A 19,054-nucleotide genomic window follows, 5' to 3' on the forward strand; every position below is an offset into this window, starting at 1 on the left:
TACATAAAACGGTATAGTAAGATCTTTTTGTTCTGGGCAATGGGGTCCTGATCCATGACGAGGTTTCCCATCTAATACAGTAACACTAATAAATAACGATGGGTGACAACGATGATGGATATAGAGTGGCCCAAATGTTTATGACCAGTTATGGTGCTTACTAATGGAAGACTCTAAAGGCCTGACCGTGAGAGGTGCTAAACCCCTGCCTCACACATTGACATCAGTAAGTGTGTCAGATACCCAATAACTCCCAGGAAGCTGTCAGTGCCTTGCAGAATCAGGCGTGTTTTGCCTTTAGGTTGTCAAGTAGCTGGGCCATTCTCTCAGGGGTAGTATCAGCAGCGTTAGAGTTGGTGTATGCTGCTGGCTTTTAGCCCATGCTGGAGCCGAGCATACCAAAAAAGGAGGAAGCGTACACATTCTGAATGGCCAACTACCCCTCTTCTGCTGAACTCACCTCTTTGCAGCCTGGATTATCTAGAAGCTCTATATTGCTGGCATGCAGAGGCTGCCCCGCGTTGACTGGCATCAGGACAACTTTGTCTCCCACAACTATCTGGAGGCCAGAAATAAGTGGCAATTTAGTCACATGTAATTATCCAATAAAATGGAGCAATGCTACATTTTTTAGGGCTCAGCTCAGATGATGCTCTTGGACCTTTGCTTGGCCAACTTATTCTGAGGACAATTCAGAGACCATGGAATTTTTTTCAGCCAGGTAAGCAAGTACATCCCCCAGTGAGCGGTTCATTCGAAGCGTCATCCCAATAAGTTTCATCACTCTCACTGAGCTTGCTGCTTGATTCAGTAGGCATTTGTGGGTGGAAAAGAGGCTCAATGAACCTATCAATTCCATGTCTGTAAAAACAAACCAATCCAAATAAAAACTGCATTAACTGCTCTTTGTTCATGCGCTGCCAGTCAGATGGTAGGTAAAACTTGGGAAAATAGTCCAGAGATTGTGAGGAAGATCCCTCTCCAGCCCTTGCTCTCAATCAAAATTCTCCACCATTAGGACTTTGATTTCACAACAGCCTTAGAGGCTAGGGCCAGGGTTTTTTTGTTGTTGTTTTGGGTTTTTCTGGGGCAGCGGGGCCAACATCAGATCAGCCTAAGTGAGTGGCTATGGTCCAATCTGTGAAGCCCCAGGCCTGATCTGACTTAGAGCAGCCTAAGGAGTGCTCTAACTTACCCCAGCTGGCTATGGGCCCTAAAGGATCAACTGAAAATCAAATCATGGTCTGCCCCCTGTCCTGAAAGGCACCTACATAATGGGTGGTGGTTATCACAGATGCCAGCTATGCCAACTGACAGATCCCTCCCTACTGGAGGAATTGCCAGCCAGTCAGCTACAGCCAGATTCCAGCTCTTGTGCACTGCCTGAGCTGCACAAAACAGCCAGATCTGGGGAAAACAACATGGAAAACAGTCTCCAACCTAAAAAACAGATTCATGTGAAAGGAATTCTACTCAAATCTAAAAGGAAATACTTTAAATCCAAGTAGAATAATACTATTAGCCCTGCTCAAACTTTGGTGTTGATTCTTGGATTTGGTTTTGGTGTTCACAGCAAGTCTAAGCACGCATATAGGTGAAAACTAGGAAGCGACTACTAAAAACTGTGATCCGTGTCCTGAGAAATGCTGCGAGAGCCATGCTTTTTTGGAACACAAAACACACAAAGTTGATTTCTGCATTTGCTAACTTAATGCAATTGACACCACATTTGGGCCAAATTCATCCTTTGCGTAACTCCACTGAAATCAAAGCCAATGAATTTGGTGCATTGGTGGTGGGGGCGGGAGGGTGAAAACAAGTTTCAAGTTGTTTAAGAATAGTTAAATAAATACTGGTACCAAAACAAGGTGTTGTCATGCTCAGAATACATGTCAAAATCCTAGCAGATCCAAAACAAGGACGTTTACTAAAGGAATCCAAAACAATGATGAAAAAAGTGCCTTTAAAGTGCATTACTTATGCAATACATTCCTGCATGCCATGCTTCATACAGACTTTACTTACAGCCATGTAAGAAGTTAAGATCAGACAATTCATTAACCAAAATAAACCATCAGGCTTGTATCCTGCAGAATTGAATCAGGACTTCAAAATCCATTGAAAGTACAGCTGGATTATAACAACAACAAAATTACTGAGATAACACATAATCAAACATCCCATTTTAAAAAAGGTATTATTCACTGAGAGCTAACATCTGATTTTACATGGGGGTGCGAGGGCCAGAAGTAAGGAGTGGCACACAGCTGTGCTGACCCAGGCACAGATTTGGAAAGGAACTGTGACTCCTACAAACACCTGAACCAGTTTAGTTTTATTTCCCACTCTAACTTTGTGGCAGTAATTAATGAGTCCCTGGTCTAAACTCTTTCACTTTCCAACCCAAATAGGTATCTTCTAGGGTTTGATGCAATTCACCATTAAGTCAATAAGAATCTATCCTTTGACTTTAATGAGAGCCTAACTATGTCCCTATAATCTCTGGGCCAAATCTCGGGGTGCAAAGGCTATGGAAAGCTGATTTAACAGGGCATCTGAAGACTCCTCTTGCAAAGAGCAATCACCAGATCTATGCAACCGTCCTCTGCCCAGCCCCCTGGTGCAGAGGATATGCTGGGAGTGGCAGAAGACATGCCCAGAACACATTGTACTCTGGCAATCCTGGGACAACAAAATGGCCCCTAGGGGGCCATTGCTGCTGTGGCAACCCTGAAGTCCAATATGAGTTTGGAGTAACTTCACCTACTGAGATACTACTATGATTAGATCAGACAAATGGATTAGGCCACTATTCTGCAGACTTCTGAGCACCAATTGTGAGTGGTTGTGCACATTCATCTCCCTTGGCTTATCACAATACCAGAAACAAAGCAAGTTTAACTGGCAGAGAGCCAAAATCAGCAGTCAATAAGGAGTTAATCCTGTACTAATTGTAGTCATTGCAAACTTTGCCATTCACTTCAATTGGAGCAGTTTCTGTCCTTACCAATCAAATCTCCTATAGAAGTCAAATGGAGCTTTATTTGATGGAGGACTGCAGAATTGGGACAAAACTACTAACTGGTTATTAATAAATGAATCCAAACTAGACTGCTAGAATGCATTAAGTAATATGGTTCAATCATGGTGCCAAATATCTATGGAAGTGCTCCAAAGAAGTCAGCGTAAGATCAAATTAAAAATCTTTTTTTTATTATTATTATTAAAAAGAAAATCTCACAATGCTAAGCAGCCACTACTGTAAACCAGGAGGGTAATATTTACTTATGCTAGCTGAAAATGTGTTGAAATGCAAGTAGGGGATAGGCCTTGAGGCCTAAAGTTTAGGCTTCATATTAGCTAAAGTTAAGTTAAGTTTGTTAGTATGAGTGAATAAAAGGCATTAATAATAGTGACTCAAGGCATAACCTTGGGTCATGTACTAAATATGTTTTTGTTTTAACCGGTTTTAGCAAGTGTTGTAGGGGAATTTTTGTATCTTTTTGGAATATTGATTGACGCAAATGATAATTAGAATGTTGCTCGATATTAATAGTCAAAAAAGAAGATGATATTTTGGTTCTGAAGTACTAATAATTAAATACGGCAGCTGAAGAACACACATGGTAAAAAGGTGGATTTAATATTAATTAATACATTATAATTTACTAAAAATAGGGTAAGCCTCCAATTTATGGAGCGTTCCATACACCATCATACAGGCTTAAAGGAAGGACCTGACACCCATTCCTTCATCAAGGGACTGATCACCCCTTAGTGTCTTTTCATCTTAGGAATGTGAGCATAAATGCAGAGTTCAGTTGTTAGACTGTAATTCCTTAACGCAGGCTTGCTTTAGTTTTATTGTATAATAAAATATGAATTTCATCCTCATTGTGTCACTCACAGTTCTTAAACTGAATTTAAATGTATTACCTCTAACCAAATCAAGGATCCAGCCTCGGGTTTATATTATTTTTAAATTTTGCATCTAAACATATTAATGGAAAAATCTGAATCAAAGGTTACAGTGTGACCTATCACACAAATCAAATACATTGTAACAACTCCCTCTAGCATACTTTATAAACACTTTCCTCCAGTATATTTTCATAAGAAACTATTGCGGTCTAAGAAAGCACTACTGTACGTGGCTACTGCTGATGAGAGATTTGCTTAGCACTCCACAACTGAAGAGCCTGCCCAGGAATCCTCAGTCAGGTCTGCAGCATGAAGCTGCCAAACCCAGAACTTGGCCCTCTAAGGGGTGGATCTGAACTGGCATAGTGGATGTGATCACGATTTAAGGAGTGAGTTTCAAGCTTAGGACACAATTTTCTTAGATCTGCAGTCATGATCTCTACTTACATTCTATCTTTAACTAACATAGGATCTCAATAGTAGGATCATACTTGATAGAGATGGAAAGGACCCACCTGATTATCAAATCCAATTCCCTCTCTGAGTTGGGCACAGTTTTCCTGAGAGGGCATAGGGAGTTCAATGCATGGGAAAAGTGCAGCATATTTGCTAGAGATCTGCTCTATGGACTTGGGAACAGAATTTTGCCCTTTATGCTGAACGTTCTTGCTTTTTGTGAGTTCATTTTGGAATCTACAGGCTCTTTTCCTATATCCCCCTCCCCCAAAATGTACAATGGGATGGACTCTCAGCCAGTGTAAATCAGTGTAGCACCACTGATGTCACTGTTACACCAATTTACACCAGCTGACACTCTTACCGACTGTGCATCAGCAGTGTAGAACCAAACCCGGGACATTATCTTCCCTCTGGCATTTGAGGTGGCATTATATATTTATGTACCGTATATTCAGCAAAGATATTGTTTAGAAATAACTCTGTGTGCTTTGAGTCCTGATTTATGCCATTAACTAAGAAATTCTTCTTCTTCCTGCATCCCTTTGCTTTCTCCCTAAACAACTTAGTTGAGATTCAGTATTTTCACCTACATTGTCACCTTCGCTCCTCAGCTTCCAAAATGGCTGGATGTAAAACCAGGACCCCTCATTCCCTGCAGCATCCAGCGACACCCGCATAGCATTCTTCTCCAAGAGAGCTGGTAACCTCTTATTAACCGTGAGATATTTGTTGCTTTTTATGTGCAGTAACTGTCAATAAAACAAATAATTAGGGTTCCTTCTGCCTTTCTGTCAGGGGTTTATTTTGCTTTTGGCAATTTTTCATAACAAATAAATGAAGACAAAAATCAAACCAGAAAAGAGATCAAAGTACATTGGAATAAACCAAGGAAACAGTTACTGTATATGATCCTAAAGAAAACCAAAGAAAACAGTGTAGTGATCAGTTATGTGGCATATAGTATATACACCTTGCTCACAGTCTGGCCAGTGCAAGGTGCCAATCCAGACCAGTGAGGGGTGGAGCCATCACCCTCCCTCTGTAACCTTGGGTGCTTCACAATGCTTTGCTGCTGTAGCTGCCAACCTCAGCCGCTCACCAATAGCCTACCAGCATGCAGGTCACACCCTGAATGTCTGTGTGCTAGACAGCCCTGCTTCAGCAGCTTGGATCCCAGCAGCCCCCAGCAATTTCCACCAGCTTTGGCTACAGCCAGCAAGGAGACCCCAACATACTCCCAGTCCCATATTTTCACAAAACCATGTGCTCTGCAATGTCCAGCTCTCTCCTGGACAGGTTAGAGAAATAATATGGTTCATTTGTTCCTCCAGACACAAAAACACATCACAGTTTATTATCTTAACTGGTGTGAATACACCCTTCCCTTTAAACACACCACTGAGTTGGTTTGTAGTTAATAAACTTGTTTTATTTTACACTAGGACATAAGTTAAACGAGATAAAGAAATAAAGTCAGCCAGGCTTACAAGCAAATAAAAGTGAAAATATGCATCTAAAAGTCTTAAACTTAACCTAGCAAAATACAGGCTTTACTCAAGTTGTTTCTTTCATCTGTCAGTTCTCTTCCCAGCTGTGGCGGAGTTTCCCTCAGTCAGGACCTTTCCCAGAAGCACAAGGGGCTGGTTTCCCTTGTCCTCCTAGGTGAAAGTTCTTTGCCTAAGCAGGTTTCTCACCTATATTCAGTTCCAGAGACTTCACCCACCCCACCCACCCACCCTTGGTTGAAGGACCCATCTTTCACAGCTTTCAAGAGCGCTGGCTTCTTGTGTCTGCCTAGTGATGGATGCCTAAAACAGCTTCCTGTGCTTGCTTGTATCTCCCACAATTCAACGACCTTGCTTCAGGAGGCAGGAAGCCTTCCTGTGTGCCCCGCCTTCTGTGCCCATCAGGAAGCTGACCTCATGCTGTTCTTCCATTCCTGCGGGCTTCTCCTGGTATATAAATGGGGCTTCCATTATTTTGGTCCTACCATGCTTAATTTACATAGAAGACAGATAAACAGCTTTCCCTAGACGTCCTCCCCCGACCCCACTTCTGTCTGGGCAGGAACTATTCCTCCCTTTGTTCAGCCACACACTTTAATATGATTGTAAAATGTAGGTATTAATACTATAGGAGGAATGATGGGTATTTATTGATATTATGTTTTAATCACCAGTGTGTTACAAGCATTCATAAAAGGCCTTATATGTAGGGCCCTATCAAATTTAGGGTCCACTTTGGTCAATTTCATGGTCAGAGGATTTTTAAAATCGTAAATTTCATGATTTCAGCTATTTAAAATCTGAAATTTCACAGTGTTGTAATTATAGGGGTCCTGACCCAAAAAGGAGGTTGGGGACATGGGTCCCAAGGTTATTGTAAGGGGGGTTGTAGTCCTGCTACCCTTACTTCTGTGCTGCTGCTGGCGGCAGCGATTTCTTCAGAGCTGGGCAGCCAGAGAACAGCAGCTGCTAGCCAGGAGCCCAGCTCTGAAGACAGAGCCGCTGCCAGCAGCAGCGCAGAAGTAAGGGTGGCATGGTATGATATTGCCACCCTTACTTCTGCGCTGCTGCCTGCAGAGCTGGGCCCTCAGTCAGCAGCCGCCACTCTCTGGCCGCCCAGCTCTGAAGACAGCACATAAGTAAGGTGGCAATACTGCCAAAATAACCTTGTGACTCCCTACAACTCCCTTTTGGGTCAGGACCCTCAATCTGAGTAACTTTCTCCCCAGGGAAATCTGCATCATCTAGGGTAAAAGTACACAAGAGACCAGATTTCATGGTCCGTGCCGCGTTTTTCATGGCCATAAATTTGGTAGGGCCCTCCTTATATGATACACTAATATTGTATTCAATCCGTTGATTCAATTGCTTACTATCTGAGGTTTAGAACCCCCCTCCTCCATCTTTATAGCTTAGATAAAAAGTTTCTCCTCCCTGCTGGGGTGTAGCCATGCTGTTTCTTCCCCGCACTTGTTAGCTTGATAGCTGTGTGGATCTGATATGTAAATATATTTTCATGGTCTTTCAAAGTACTTTAGAAGTAACTGCCCAGGGTGAAACTACATTCCTTTGCTTGGGGTGGAGTAAGTCCTGTTTGACTGGCAAACACATTTTATGAATTATGATTTCAGTTTATGTCCATAACTTTGCATCAGTTGTTTGCACCTAACATTACACAATGATGTTAGCAGGTGAGTTATGAGCTTTCCAATGACATATTACACAACATCTCTTAGATACAGGTAACAACAGTGAGTTGGGATACAATGGTCAGGCCAATTGAAACTCACTGCTAGATATGCGGGTGCCCCTTGCCCTCTTCCTTTGGACTGTTCTTAATGTTACTACCCCTTTAATGAGATTATTGAACTATAGGCCCCTGTATGTTAAGAAAATGTTTTACTGAGCTTGAGAATATAACATCTTTCACACTTATGTCAAGAAGGAAGAAGTACTCCTGTGATTTAGATGAAGTTGCACAGCACTTTTTCAATGATGATATCAACATATATCATGGAAATGTATATTTACATCCATTTCCCAGACTGAAATAACAATAACTACATATTGATAAATACTCTTATGGCACACCATTAGAAAATGAACATACAGTACTTCTGGTATTCTTTAAAAAAGAAAAACACAGAACAACTTTTACCAAGTTTTGTTTATCTGCTCTGTGACAACCAGAACTGCAACATTAGTTTCATGTCCCCAATAACCTCTGACATGAAACAACTGGTTCCCTTTCAGCTCTGGGAGAATGCAGATGCATCTCAGTGCCTTACCTGTATGACATTACTATATTTTACGATTTCGCCCAACAACTTTCTGTTCTCGCATTCATTCTGCTTCTGCTCCATTTCTGCCGCATGCTGCAAAAGAATCATTTATTTCAATAGGAAATCAATACTAGGATTCAGCTATTGGGATGGTGAGAAAGTAAAGGAAATGGCATCACACTAAAAATGCCTTCTTCAATTTACAGCTGTTACTGCACTATTGATATAAACAATTTAGCACCAGTCTCTTGCTGCATCATAATTTTGTGCACTATAAGCACACAGATGCCATACAACCATTCAGGGTTTATATTCCCCAAAATAAAATGATTGATAGTTTACGGATCACGTCCTAGCTGCATGCTATTTTAGAAGTTCAGCAACAAAAAATATATTGCCTGGTACTTTATGTCATCCTGAATTTTGGAGAGAAAAAAAAAAAAGCGCAGTTCCACCCTCCCATCTTCTCCTTTAAGATTTGAAATGCTCCAAAATAAATAAATAAATAAATAAATAAATAAATAAAGGCATAAAATATATGGACAGTATAAACCAAAACACTTCTGGTTATATCAAAAGTAACTTACAGGAAAAAGAATTGCACAGTAGTAATGCCACTTATATAGTATGTTTCACCCAATATTCTCAAAAATATTTTTAAAAACTTTAAAGAATGAATCTTTGCAATACTGTGCAAGTTTTAGTGAGTGATTTTAATAGATGCTTGAGGCCCTGATTCTGCAACGTGTGGCATGCTGCTGTACCCACAAAGACCCCTCTCCCCCCTGACTTTAATGGGACTCTGTTCAAGTGAAGCATTCAGCTCACAAACTGCATGTTCCAGACTCAGAGTTTCAAGTGATTTACTGAAGGTCAAACAGAGTCATGGCAGAGGTGGGTATAGAACCAAGGAGCGCTGACTCCTAGTTCCCTGCTCTAGCTACACCACCTTCCACTGGATGTTTTCTTCGTTGCTTTTAGAAAGTAGCATTGAATGCTGTCCCTTCACTGTGTGAAATTATGTCTACAGGTAATCACGTTTCACTCAGCCAGCATCATCCCTCTGATTTTGCTGTCTGTGCAGACTCTCTTTCAGTGATAGAGGAACCCTTTCCTCATATCCAGTGTTCGATGTAAAGGAGGAGGTGTATGGTGTCCAATGACGATTAGGTGAGAAGGTGCCACCACCAAACTGAAGGCAATAAAAACAGCCTTACTGGAGATATTTCAGGCTGAAGGTGTGGAAATCTCAGGCTGAAGGTATGGAAAAAGGTTCTCTAAATGTCCCTTTGCCTGACTCCTAGAATTCAGACCTAAAATGACATAGTACATTAAAAGAAAGAGCTGCTCCTATTAAGTCAGTTATTTGAGAAATGAATATTATGTCATGGGAGTCCCCAGTGCTTCACACAATGAGTAAAGACACAGGGTATGTCCAGACTACCCGCCGTATCGGCAGGTAGCAATCGATTTCTCGGGGATTGATATATCGCGATATATCGATCCCCGAACACGCTCCTGTCGACTCTGGAACTCCACCGACCCGAAAGGTGGTAGCGGAGTCGACATGGGGAGCCGCGGACATCAATCCCACGCTGTGAGGACGGTAGGTAATTCGATCTAAGATACTTGACTTCAGTTATTCACGTAGCTGAAGTTGCATATCTTAGATCGATTTCCCCCCATAGTGTAGACCAGCCCACAGTCCCTATCCCAAAGGACTGACGACCTAAGGCAGGACAAACAGGATGTAGAGGGCAACACTGCCAGTCAAGGAGGTAGGCGGGTGGACAAAGGGGTACATAAGGAGGGTTGCTATAGTAGCATAATACTCATCATGGCAATTCTCCAGGTATTTGTTGTTTCATTTTATTGTAATTCTACCACCGCCTACAGATTCAAATAACATGTCTCTTACTTGTAGTTTCTTAAGCAAGGCTGCTTCTGTATGGTTTCCTTGTTTGGCTTGTTTAGCTTTCCAGTACTGCTTCTGTGCAGAATATCGGTTCATAGGACACACCTTGAAAAGGCAATCTGCAGAAAATTGAAAAAAACACCTATAAAAGTGATGTTGAAAGATGCTTCCCTTATTTGTCTGGGTGGGGTTCTTTTGTTTTGTTTTTCCAGCAATGCCTAGATACCACAATGTCTGGGCATAGATTAGATTGAAAACATTCTGACAGTAATGAAACCATAAATGTGGGGGAATTAGCTGAGTCAACTATAAATCTTTCAATGACACCTACATCCTCCCACTCGGCGCAGGTTCTCTGAACACCCAATGCAGGGTTGTAGGCCATAAGCCTGCAAGAAATATGCAAGATTCCATGCTTTTTTCCCCTTTATTCTTCTTTGCTCTGGTATGGCTTTATATATGTATTGACTGAACATGTGTGATTTCTGAAACCCTGAGAATATGTGCCCTACTTTTTGACTTCAGCGATCTGCTCTTCCTATTCTCTTGGTAGTGCAAAAATAATAAACTGTGGCCTCTCAGATGCAAGGAATATTAGGAATTTTAACACTGTGTTCAGTTCCATATGTGCTTTCCTCAAGATTGATTAACAAAACGGTATCAAAGGAACAAAAGTTGCTCTCCAACCTAAGGTTTCTTAACACCTAGTGGAGATAGAACGTTACATATAAAAGTTGCAAATGGAATCTGCTCTTTACTCCATGGTAGCAGGGTTGGCTACAGGGCATCTTGCTGCTCTACATAAAATGGAAAACATACACTTTCTATACACAACAATACCACAGTCACATACATAAACAATTTTTAATATCAGTAATGACCTATATTACACAGCCCCTCTAACAATACAATATGAGCATCTCAGAACCTTTGCTGTATTTATCCTCACAAGAACCCTGTGAGACAGAGAACTTCTATCTGGCATTAGCCCCATTTCACAGATGGGAAATTGAGGGGGAGAGAGAGACTAAGTGAATAGTCTGAGGTCACACAGGAAGTCTGTGGTGGGGCAGAAAATTAAACTCTGGCTCTATAGTCCAAAGTTAGTGTTCTAACCACAGGATCACGCTTTCAGCAGACTAGCACAACGTCACACAGCACAGTGTATTCTCTAGTACAGTAGAGCTTAGAGGCCTCAGTTAAGAATAGATCCCCTTTATGCTAGGTGCTGTACAAATCCATAGTAAGAGGTATCCCCTGCCCCATAGGGTTTACAATCAAAATAGACAAAGCAGAAAAGGGGCAGGAGAAAGGGACCCTCCCCCATTTTAAATACGGGAAAGAGGCACGGAGGGATTAAATGACTTGCCCAAGTCTGACTTCAGAACAACAAATATTTAACTATTTTTATTCCTATGTACTCTTGTATCATCAACCGTTATCAAAGCTAGGCTCAGAAGAATTCTGTTTTAAACAGCAAAGGCTAGTAATTGTAGCTTCACCCTCAGCATATAGAAATCAAAGAGAAAAAAAAGCATCAATTGTCAATGAATATTCTACAGACATGGAATTTAAAAAACAAAACACATTTTGTTTGAGAGCTAATAAAACCCCATAGGGTGTTGTGTGCGGTGGTGGGCCTAACGCAAGCCTCCACACTCAGTAACGCTGGGTAATTTAAAATAAAGGTTAAAAAAAATAGTATTGTGAGACATGATCAAATTCTAGAACTATTTCTGAATCAATGTTAATAATCTACTGCTGGGATTTTCAGAGGAGGTGCACAAGAGTAGCTTTGACTTCTGGCATTGATGTTGGATCTTACTTCAGTGGAGGATTGATAATAATATAGAGCTCTGCTCCCCCATGCCCTCCCGAGTCACCCACATAAGAGAAAGGAGAAGGCATTATGTCAGGGACAAGGGTGCAGCTGGTGCTGGAGTAATCAGAGCCACTTCCTCTCCTTTACACCAGCAAAGAGTTCTTCTGCAGAGTGGGAATTCTTCACTAGCAGTTTGAAGGCCACTTTGCACTGCTTATGTGGTACACCTCTACCCTGATAGAACGCCGTCCTTGGGAGCCAAAAAATCTTACCGGGTTATAGGTGAAACCACATTCTATCGAATTTGCTTTGATCCGCCGGAGTGCGCAGCTCCCCCGCTCACTCCCCGGAGCGCTGCTTTACCGCGTTATATCCGAATTCGTGTCATATTGGGTCACGTTATATCGGGGTAGCGGTGTACAAGTTGTTTCCTAGCAGACTGGAGAATCCTGGCCCATGGGCATGTTTGCTTCTTTATTCATTACTGTACTTATATTTAGATGCTCACACAGTCATAACGCATATTCATCAAAAATCATTTCAAAATAAACTGCCTCAAAGACTCTCCCCAGCTCTCCCTACCCCCAAAAATGCTTTCTTCCCACAACTACCCACAATCCCAATTAGGACTGTAGCTCCAGGTACTTCAATATTAACAAGCATATGCCCAAGCTAAGCACATACTTTCATACTACGCTGGATCAGTGCCTAAATGTCTCAATTTAATTTACTGAAAAATATAGCTTATATATTTTTGTATATTTTCTATATTAGTGTATTTTTAAAATGTGGGTAATCACCTGCTCATTTGTTAACATGGGGGGGGGGAGATGAGTCAGCATCTGAGATGTTTGAGAACTAAAGATAGGCAATGTGCTGCTTTTAACCACTGATTTAGATCAGCTGTGGATAACACTGCACCATAAAGAGGTTCACATCTGCAGTTACCCAGTATCTAGTTCCCGAGCATAGCCTATTAATCTGTAAAAAACACATATGGAAAGTCCCATAGGCATTATTTGTAGTAAGAAGTACATCCTGTTTCATCACTGGAGACGTATAGGTGATATCCAAGGGTCAAATTCATAATTTATCTCTAGGCTATACTAGATACAGATGCAAATCCCACTCAGTTTCATTGCTGTGAACTAGTGGAGTTCTCCGACAGTGGAAACAAGAACAGAATCTGGCTCACCCTACACATCCTCTCACACTCTACAAGTGAATAGTCAGCAAAACTGAAACACAGCAAGAAATCCAAGGAGGGCATGAACACAAGGGGGAAGGAGGCGAGTACAGCTCAGGCAGTCCCTATGTTTCTTAGGGAAGCAAAGTTAGTTCTCATTTATTTATATTTTTTAAAATGCAGGGGTATGTCTGATGTTTTGGGACCCTGATTGTCACAACCTCACTCAACTATAGCCCATCTCAGTTGACGCTAATTTTCTGATACTACTGTAGCCCACTGGTAAATGTATATTATGCACACCCCTCTATGCCTGCTCCCTAGTGGATAAGAGCCTGTTACATTGCTGCCTAAGGAGCCTTGGCTCTTTAGTTTGAGTTGTAGCAGCACATGCTTTTAGCTCTGGAGATCCCTGGTTCAAGCCCTGATATGTTGACCAAGGTGGCAGCCATCACACTATATTAAATTCAGTCTTTCATTGAAACGTCTCCTTTCCCTTTTTCTCCTAGCAATAGGCCCTGCTTGGGCATTCAAGGGCTCGAAAACTGGATTTATATTCAAACCAACAGTGGTGGTGCTTTCCTTGGCACTTACCCAAAATCCTCACAGTTTTGCTATCTAATCTCAATTCTGTGTGGCTGCTCCTTAAAAGAAAGAGTTACCAGGCATTAGCAAAGCAAACCGTGCCACCTTGCAGCAATGTTTGCTTTAGTTTGGAGTGGGAATATTTACAATGAAAACCACAATATATAAACTAGGGTACATGACAGCTGTTTGTAGAGCTTCTACAATACTTTGAACTCTGAGAAGAAGAAGAAGAAAAACAAATACAAAACATTACATACCAATAAATCATACTGTAGGTTGAAAAAGTAAGTTTGAGTATCCAGGGCTTGCCCTCTAGATCAAAGTCAGCTATTATTTTCCATAACAACCTATATTCTATAAATTATAAACTCTCATTCTCAGAACACTTTCTACAAACACTTATATCCCTGGTGCCTTGTATTTTCTGAACAAATACCATCTTGTATGCTTTGCTTCCAGGCCACAGTTACTCCTCATCCATATCCTCTTAGTTGTGTAAAACACACAACTCCATGCAATGTCTCCACTACAATGTACAGTCTTTCCTATTATATAGCACAGAAACATGACAGTAATGTGAAATCAATTTTTACTGACCATTATGGCAGCATTTATCCTCCCAAGAGAAAACTTCAGAGTGGTTAAAAAAAGCCAGGAATCAAAAATCCCAGCAGATTCCACTCACCTGGGGAAAGCTCTGTAGCAGCAGAAAGTGATCAGAAGGCCTGGCTCTTTAAACTCATGGAACTCAGGATTCCTGGGGAAACTTTGCTCCCAACCCTGAGACTCCTGTAAAAGGTGGGACACCAGTGGCATTTGGCAGCACTGGTATTTTGAACTTTGAAGTCCAGTAAGCATTGCTTTATAATGCAGAGACCTACTCTGCAGATCTCCCCAAAAAATCACATGAACAAATCTTGCAAACATTGTGACCTTTCAACAGTAGTGCAATTGAAATACTTCCTCAATATTTGACACAACCCAATAGGTGAAAAGAGGAAAATAGCATTGCAATGTTCTGAGCTGTCTGTAGCAGCAAATGCAAAAATGCTGCAGTATCACACCATTTCCTTATTAAATACAGACATTTGTCGTCCAGCTGTTTCACAGTTATACTCCTAAATACCTACCACTCCTAGTCAGACTGTCTACACTTGATGTTAAAAGTGTGTTTTAATCAGAACAAACATGCTCTGTGTTAATTACTCATCTATCAATATGGGGGGGGGAGTCAATCCTTACAGAAGGAAATACTTGACAAAAACTTGCCATACACTGTGCAGATAAACTAAATGGGGAAGAGAACATGGGGAGCCCATCTAGACTTATATAGCCCCCCATTTCCACAACATTTGCGCACTTCTTGAATATTAATGAATCTATCTGCCCAATACCCCTCTGTTCTCTTCCCTCTGTGATAGGGAAATTCTATTTTCTCCCTGGTATAGGAAAGGAGGCACTAGGTGAGTTGCTTAAGGTCACACAGGAAAGACTGCAGTGAAGCTGTGAAGTGAATGCAATTCTCCTTCATCTCAAGGCCGTGCCTTAAAGGTGACCTATAAAAGGATTTTTTTTTCATTTAAACTTGGCTTGTGCGCTTGCTTTGCTTTTTGATAATGTGTCAAAAAAAACCTAAATGTTGTTGGTTGGTTAAGTTTCTCCCTGCTTATTTCTTACATTATACAAAAAAAAAGAAAATGTTTCAAGTCAGGTCTTCCCTGAGGAATAAACAACATATAGTATTAGTGTTATGGCAGTGCCTAGAAATCCCAACCAAGACTGGGCCCTCACTATGATAAAAACTGAAACACATGATAAAAGACAGTCCTTGCCCCACAGAGCTTACAATCTAAACAGTCAAGGCAGACATAGAGCGGGAGGGGAAACAGAGGCACAGAAAAATGTACTGATTTGCACAAGATTACACAGCAGCCGGTGGCAGAACCAGGAATAGAACCTCGCTCTCCTGATGACTGCCAGTCCACTGCCCTACCCACTTGACAACACTGTCTCTCCTGGTTTTGTTGAAGGACCTCTGGGCACTTTCAGGGTTGTTTATTGTAAACTCTCACTATGTTATCTGAAGAAGTGGGAGAGATGACTTGAATAAAAGCTTCCTTTATTTAAAAGGCTATTGAGTCACTGAAGTTAAACAAAAAACAGAGCAAAAAACAAACAGAGCTTTAAACAGTATAATTAAAAAGCCCATGCCACTTCAACTGCTCAACTTTCACTTGTTTCACTCTTGTGATGTCATCATTTTACTAGTTCTCAAGCCATTATTAAATCCTCCAGCCTAGACATAATCAGAATGTCTAAAGTGAAAAAACAAGCGTGGGACCTTTTCTAAAGAAACACACCCGCACACACACATACACACTCACTTCTGAAATCATATAAACTCCAAAAAGGGCACAAGTCAATTTCTCTTTTCCTTTGCGGGTCACCTTTAAATCTAGGATTACTATAAATCTAGCCACCTCTTCTACAATTCTCCTGAAACAGAGGTTTAAACTTTGGATTGTCAAAAGATACTTTTAGAAAACAGATGCAAGGAGATGGAGAGATTGGTCATCTGTAGGTGCCTGAGAAAGTGAGATGGGGTAAAGAAGTTTTAGGATGGATAGGTAGCCACAGTATTTTTATATTTAAATACTAGCATTGATTTATTTTATTTAAACAAAAAAAGTCATTTATTAGTCATAGACATCAAGAGTTGGAAGACATCCACTTATATTACCGAGTCCATTCCCTAGCAAATGCAGGATAGAGTTCTCAGAGGATGCAACCAATATCACTTGATAGTCCATGTGACCCCGAGAGGGGGCACAAAATTCAACAGCCCAGAAGCTCAATACAGCAGGCAATATAACCTGAGTGAGCAAGTGTAACAGGATCCCTGCTCACCCAGCCATTGCAATGAGGGAGCCAGAAAGAAAAGAAATAGCTCGTGCCTTTTTATGCTTCTGTATGTTTATAAAGAGGTCTGAAAAGTGTTATGTTTTAAACATCTGTAAAAAATGGGCAGGGAAAAAACAACCTGAGAAATTCAGCCCTGAAAGACTCTATAGTGACTGGAGAACTAGTGAAATTGTCATATGACATTACATGAGGCTGAGAGCGGAGCAATTGGGAAGAGAAGGGATATTTAAAATCATATTGCTTACAATCTTTGGGTTCTGAAGAAGGAAAGGGGGGAAAAAAAGAGGTGGCGGCTGAGGAGAGGGACAACAGTTACATTGAGGAAGGGAGGAGGCAGCGAGAGACTTTTGAGGAGAAAATGATAGCAATGAAGGGCCATGAGGGAAGGGGGAGAACTGAGGAGGAGGGTAATAGAGGAAACAATAGGGAGATTGAAGGCAAAAGGGAGATTGAGGGACAAAGTGGAAACGGCCAAGGGGAGAATGGTGGAGGGAGAGATAAAGGAATGAGTAGGATGGAGGGGAAAAGGAAAGGGGACAGGGCTGGATGGAAAAAGAAAATCAGGGTAAACAGAAGGGACTCTAATGGAAGGAAGAGAGCGAACTGAAGGAAAACATTGTGAGAAAAAGAAATGAAAAACCGAATGTATCAAAATAGGGGTGGAAAAAGTCAGAAAAGAAACTTTGATTTACTCATAAATGTTGCACTTGTTTTAAATGCCTCATGGGGGGAGGGGTACAAACCAACAGAAAAATCAAGTCAATTGAAGTATTTATGCATGCAAGCACTTTGGAGGACAGGATTAGGATTCAAAACAACCTTTACAAATTAGAGAATTGGTTTGAAATCAGCAAGATGAAATGCAATAAAGACAAGTGCAAAGTACTACACATGGGAAGGAACTATCAAATGCACAAATACAAACTGGGGAAAAGCTGGCTCGGTGGAAGTACTGCTGAAAAGGATTTGGGGGTTGTAGTGGATCACAAATTGAATGAGACTCAACAATGTGATGAAGTTGCAAAAAAAGGCTAATATGTTTTGGGCAGTATTAATAGGAGTGTCACCAGTGAGACATGAGAGGTAACTATCCCATTCTACTTGGCACTGGTGAGGTCTCAGCTGGAGCTCTGTGTCCAATTTTGGGCAGCACACTTTACGAAACGTGAATAAACTGGAGAGCGTCCAGAGGAGAGCAACAAAAATGACAAGGTTTAGAAAACCTGAACTACGAGGAAAGGGTAAAAAAAACTGGACATGCTCAGTCTTGAGACATGAAGACTGAGGGAGGACCTTCAAATACATTAAGGGCTGTTTATAAAGAGGACAGTGATCAATTGTTCTCCAGGTCCACAGAAGGAAGGACAAGAAGGCTTAAACTGCAGCAAGGGAGATTTAGGCTAGATATTAGGAAAAACTCTCTAATTACAAGGTTAGTTAAGCTCTGGAATAGACTTCCAAGGGAAGCTGTGGAATCCCCATCACTGAAGGTTTTTAAGAACAGGTTGGACAAACACCTGTCAGGGATGACCTAGGTTTATTTGGTCCTGCCTCAGCGCAGGGGCTGGCCTTGATGATTTCGAGTCCCCTTCCAGCCCTATATTTCTACACTTCAATGATACCAGTGAAGGGCCTTGTGCTCCTCGGTGCTGCCAAATTTGTGCTGTAAGTGTTTTTAATTGTGGTCTGTTGCATATAGTAGTCTATTGGAGGCTAAAAGTATTTCCCAGTGGAGATAACTACATGTTAAATTAATTAAAGTATGTTTGAGGTTGCAGTTTAAGGAAGCTTGCACCTCTGCTGCCCACATTGTACCTGTTCTGTGGACAAACAGAGGACTTTTGGCTGGCAGTCCAGCACCTTTCATAACCACTAGGAGGCTAATCCTTTAAGGTGCTGAGCACCTCCATGAAGGTGTTGAGAGCCCTCAATACCCTTTCACTTCAATAGGAAATGAGAGCCCACAGCACCTTACATAATCCGGCATAATTCAACCACAAGATACTAAAAGCTCTTTTGAATAGACAACAGACTACAGGAAACACCCGCGGGACCAAATTCTGCTCTCATTCATGCTGGTGTAAGCCTAGAGTAACTCCACTGACATCAGTGCAGTTACTCCAGATTTACACTACTGTGACTGAGAGCAGAATTTGGCACATGGTACCTTTAAATAGCCCCAAAAGGAAAGGTAACCACAGCTTTGTTTAACTGAACAATACTCAATCCCAGGTGATCTGAAACAGAAACATAATGCAGCCACCGCTCGCCCTAAAAGAGAAAGTAAACACACATGCAACAATGAAACTGTATACTATTTTGGGGCATGTTTCAACTCAGGCCTGCAGCTGTACTCAATTTTGAACTGTGCGAATGCTATAGGAGAGGTACTGTATGGCAGATATCAAACTGAGCAAAACTGAGAAGGCATCACTAAAAAACAACAATCATGGT

At 41.4% G+C, this 19,054-nt stretch overlaps 1 protein-coding gene across 2 annotated transcripts in view; it reads right to left on the reverse strand.

Annotated features, from left to right (window-relative positions):
- The window catches only part of ITPR2 (inositol 1,4,5-trisphosphate receptor type 2), a 340,900-nt gene that overhangs the window by 266,522 nt on the left and 55,324 nt on the right, over positions 1-19,054 (reverse strand). For both annotated transcript variants that reach the window (XM_044993884.1, XM_044993892.1), the window contains exons 3-6: positions 10,086-10,201; positions 8,174-8,260; positions 4,971-5,129; positions 461-559 (exon numbers count right to left, since the gene is read on the reverse strand). In XM_044993884.1, the coding sequence (XP_044849819.1) occupies positions 461-559; positions 4,971-5,129; positions 8,174-8,260; positions 10,086-10,201 (461 nt within the window). The remainder of the gene's footprint in view (positions 1-460; positions 560-4,970; positions 5,130-8,173; positions 8,261-10,085; positions 10,202-19,054) is intronic.

This window comes from Mauremys mutica, chromosome 1, assembly GCF_020497125.1.
Source record: "Mauremys mutica isolate MM-2020 ecotype Southern chromosome 1, ASM2049712v1, whole genome shotgun sequence".
NCBI classification, from domain to species: Eukaryota; Metazoa; Chordata; order Testudines; family Geoemydidae; genus Mauremys; species Mauremys mutica.